This window comes from Myotis myotis, unplaced genomic scaffold (assembly GCF_014108235.1).
Source record: "Myotis myotis isolate mMyoMyo1 unplaced genomic scaffold, mMyoMyo1.p scaffold_m19_p_6, whole genome shotgun sequence".
Classification (NCBI taxonomy): Eukaryota; Metazoa; Chordata; class Mammalia; order Chiroptera; family Vespertilionidae; genus Myotis; species Myotis myotis.
In genome coordinates this window covers 83,697,142-83,701,058 of record NW_023416368.1, presented here as the reverse complement: position 1 = coordinate 83,701,058, position 3,917 = coordinate 83,697,142, and the positions used below count along the sequence as shown (strand labels likewise).

The 3,917-nt window shown below is 41.8% G+C and overlaps 1 protein-coding gene across 1 annotated transcript; it reads left to right on the top strand.

Moving 5' to 3' along the window:
• Window positions 1–2,131: 2,131 nt before the first annotated feature.
• On the top strand, window positions 2,132–3,064 carry LOC118658652 (olfactory receptor 7D4-like). Its single transcript, XM_036314167.1, has one exon. It carries the CDS (start codon window positions 2,132–2,134, stop codon window positions 3,062–3,064), a length of 933 nt encoding a protein of 310 aa, XP_036170060.1.
• The last annotated feature ends 853 nt before the right edge of the window (window positions 3,065–3,917 follow it).

The following is a 3,917-nucleotide window of genomic DNA, read 5'->3' as shown; positions in this document are numbered from 1 at the left end:
AATTTTAATACTACCCTCCATGGTGCTCATGAAATACACTAAGTCCTCTCTTAATTTCCTCAATAGGTTCCTGGACTGTGAAGAAGCAACATGTAACAACACCAATTTTACCATAGGCTAATCTAATTGCTACAAACAAGAGTTAAGTTCCAATGCATCTCATCAATGTTATAACAAAACAATGTTGAATGAAATAATGTTATTTGAGGACTTGGTGTACTTGTAAGAAGAGAGAAAATGCACCAGGATGTTTGCATATCAGTCCAAAAGAATGAGGGTCATACATGAGGTGACGCTTAAAGCAGCACTGAGGAGATGGAGAGAGGGGGCATTTGCCAGTGTCTGCCTATCTTCTGGCTCTCTCCTTCCCAGGCCCTGGGAGTCCTGTACCAGAGATAAAAGAATGGGTGTTGTTATTCACTTTCCTGTATAGCTCTCTCTTGCCAAGTTACAAACATTTTTTTGTGTGTCTGTGTGATGGGAATTTTTAAGATCTACTCTTTTAGTAAATTTTAAAAATGCAGTACAGTAAGTTTGTCCCTTTTAAACCCCTACCCTCCCACTTTGATTTTTATACTAAAGAAGACTGACCGTGATGGCAGCCAATGGTGGTCTCTCTTGTGGTTAAGGGAATTACAGAATAGCAAGTGCAGAAAAATACTTATAACAAGGTAAAACGGAACGCTGAAGATCCATGTATGCTGTTATGCTGTTCCTTGTCCCTGGTTATAGGACCCATTCCTTGGTTACAAGACCCTTCGGACTTGGAGTGAAGAGAGTCAGAGGGTAGATGGGCTCTGGTTGAGTGTCCCCATGCTCCCAGCCCATTCTAAGCATCACCCACATGTGCATGCCAAATCTGAATCTCATTCTTTCAGGCTCATATGTGAAAATCCTGGTGCAATTTATCCTTCCCCTAGTATTCAATGAATAGTAGAGGTGACATGACTCAAAATTGTGTATTGCATGACCTTTGTAGTTGTGCCTTAGGGTCCTGCAATGGTTTAAGCCTTGAAATCTGCTCTTTCCTTGGGCATTTTTTAAAAATATATTTTTATTGATTTTTTACAGAGAGGAAGGGAAAGGAATAGAGAGTTAGAAACATACCGATCAGCTGCCTCCTGAACACCCCCTACTGGGGATGTGCCCGCAACCAAAGTACATGCCCTTGACCAGAATTGAACCTGGGACCTTTCAGTCCACAGGCCAATGCTCTATCCACTGAGCCAAACCAGTTAGGGCAGCGGTTCTCAACTTGTGGGTCGCGACCCCTTTGGCGGTTGAACAACCCTTTCACAGGGGTCGCCTAAGACCATCCTGCATATCAGATATTTACATTACGATTCATAACAGTAGCAACATTACAGTTATGAAGTAGCAACGAAAATAATTTTATGGTTGCGTCACAACATGAGGAACTGTATTTAAAGGGCCAGATGGTTGAGAAGAACTGAGTTAGGGCTTTCCTTGTGCATTTTAACCAATGTCTTAACTTCACAGATAAAGCGTATTTGGTCAAATGACAAATGTCCAGGAAGCATCTGGCCCTGTTCCTACAAGGTGTGACTGGTCCCTGGTAGATTAAGCATTAAGCATTTGTGAATGTGGTTTCTTATTTGGTGAAAATATTTGCTTTTGTTTTTCTTTTTTCTTTTCCTTGAGAAGTAAGCCTACATTCTACTCATCCTCCAATACTCTGTCCAGATATTTGAGATACTGTCAAATTTTCCTGCCTCTGAGACATGGACCCTTTTCTGAGTCCCAGAGAAGGAAAACAACCCAGATCAAGTCACTGAGCTTCACCAGACCTCATGCTCCACATTTGTGTTTGAGTACAACCATTTCTTCTCTGAGGCCCAAAGTTGCTCTTAGCTGTTTAGAGATAATGCTAAGCCAGAGATGAAGAAGATGTATGAGTGTTCCAGAGGATAATGGGCAAGGGTTGTTCAACATTACAAAATAGTGCATATAACCAATAGCAGAATAATGAATTCCTAAATTTTGTAGTTAAGGCTTTTATGCCCAGTGATTGACTTCAAAAATGTTTTGAAGTAGAAGTAATCTAGAGTCTGCCCAGTGTCTATTTCATGTTATTTTCTTTCCTCAAACATCTAGCTGATGTGTCAGCAACATGGAACCAGGAAATCAAACAAGTGTTTCAGATTTTTGGCTTCTGGGATTTTCCCAAGACTCGGGGCATCAACCCATCCTGTTTGGGCTGTTCCTGTCCATGTTTGTGGTCATCATGCTCGGGAACCTGCTCATCATCCTGGCCGTCAGCTCTGACCCCCACCTCCACACGCCCATGTACTTCTTCCTCTCCAACCTGTCCTTTGTTGACATCTGTTTCACCTCCACCACCATCCCGAAGATGCTGGTGAACATCCAGGCACACAGCAAAGCCATCACCTATGCAGGCTGCATCACCCAGATATATTTTTTCTTGGTTTTTGGAGGTATGGACACTTTTCTCCTCACTGTGATGGCCTATGACCGGTTTGTGGCCATCTGTCACCCCTTACACTACCCAGTCATCATGAACCCCCGTCTCTGTGGCCAGCTGGTTCTTGTGTCCTGGTTCATCAGCTTCACATACTCCCTGATCCAGAGTCTGCTGATGTTGCGGCTGTCTTTCTGTACCAACTGGGCGATTTCACACTTTTACTGTGAACTTGCTCAGGCCCTCACGCTCGCCTGCTCAGACACACTCATCAATCACATCGTGCTGTATACGGTGACTGGCCTTCTGGGCATTATTCCCTTCTCAGGCATCCTTTTCTCCTATATTCAAATTGCCTCCTCAATCCTGAGAATCCCATCAGCAGATGGGAAATATAAAGCATTTTCTACCTGTGGGTCCCACCTGTCTGTGGTTTCTTTATTCTATGGGACAGGCCTTGGTGTGTATCTCAGTTCTAATGCATCTTCCTGGAGTGGCATGATTGCCTCGGTGATGTACACTGTGGTCACCCCAATGCTGAACCCCTTCATCTATAGCCTGCGGAACAGGGACATGAAGAGGGCCCTGCAAAAAGTTCTTGGGAGAACATTCTGTGTTCAATAAATGGGAACATTCGTCTGGGGATTTTAGGCTGACAGTGGTAGCAGCAGTTGGCTAAGGAAATCCCATCTCTTAATCACATTGGATTTTGCCGCTCATCCAATTCTCTGTAAGTGACTTTGGTTACAATTGCCTTTTAAGCTCTGTCTTAACCTCTTATGGTGAATCCTCTGTTATGCTCAGTTCTACTCTCCTCATACTTTCCTTTTACTTATCCAATATTGCACCTCAGCTTGGATTTCCAGCCTGCAGGTTGAGACCAGCCACTTCAAGAATCAGCTGAATAAAAATTACAACATAGTGCATTTTATTGAGAACCATTGTTAAATCTTACTAGAGTCACTCATTCAACAATAATTATTGAGCACTTTTGGTGTGCCATGCTGTTGTAGGTGTTGGGAATATAGCAGTGAAGAAGAAAAAAAGATTAAAACTTTGCCCTCATAGGACTTAAATCATGTCTCAGAGTTTATCATATAATGTTATATGTCCAACAGAAAATATTCTGATGGATTCATTATTTATTTGGTTATTAGTGAGGTTGAACTTTTCTCCATATGTTTGCTTAGTTCATTTTCAAAATAAGATATAAAAATGTATCAGTGAAGATGGGAAAACTATAGGACTCAGAATATTATATTTGGTCAGGTGCTGCTAGTAAGTTATTCAGTCTAGTCTAATTTTGTAGGTGAATTCGCCAAGACTCAAATAGAAGAGTCCAAACAGTGACAAAATCTGGCTGAAAAAGGACATATCTCTAAATATGATTTCAGGACAGAGCACTGTATTATAATTTAGAAGGTAAATCATTGAGCCACAGAATTGCCATTCTATGTATATGATGCTGAGAGGCTTT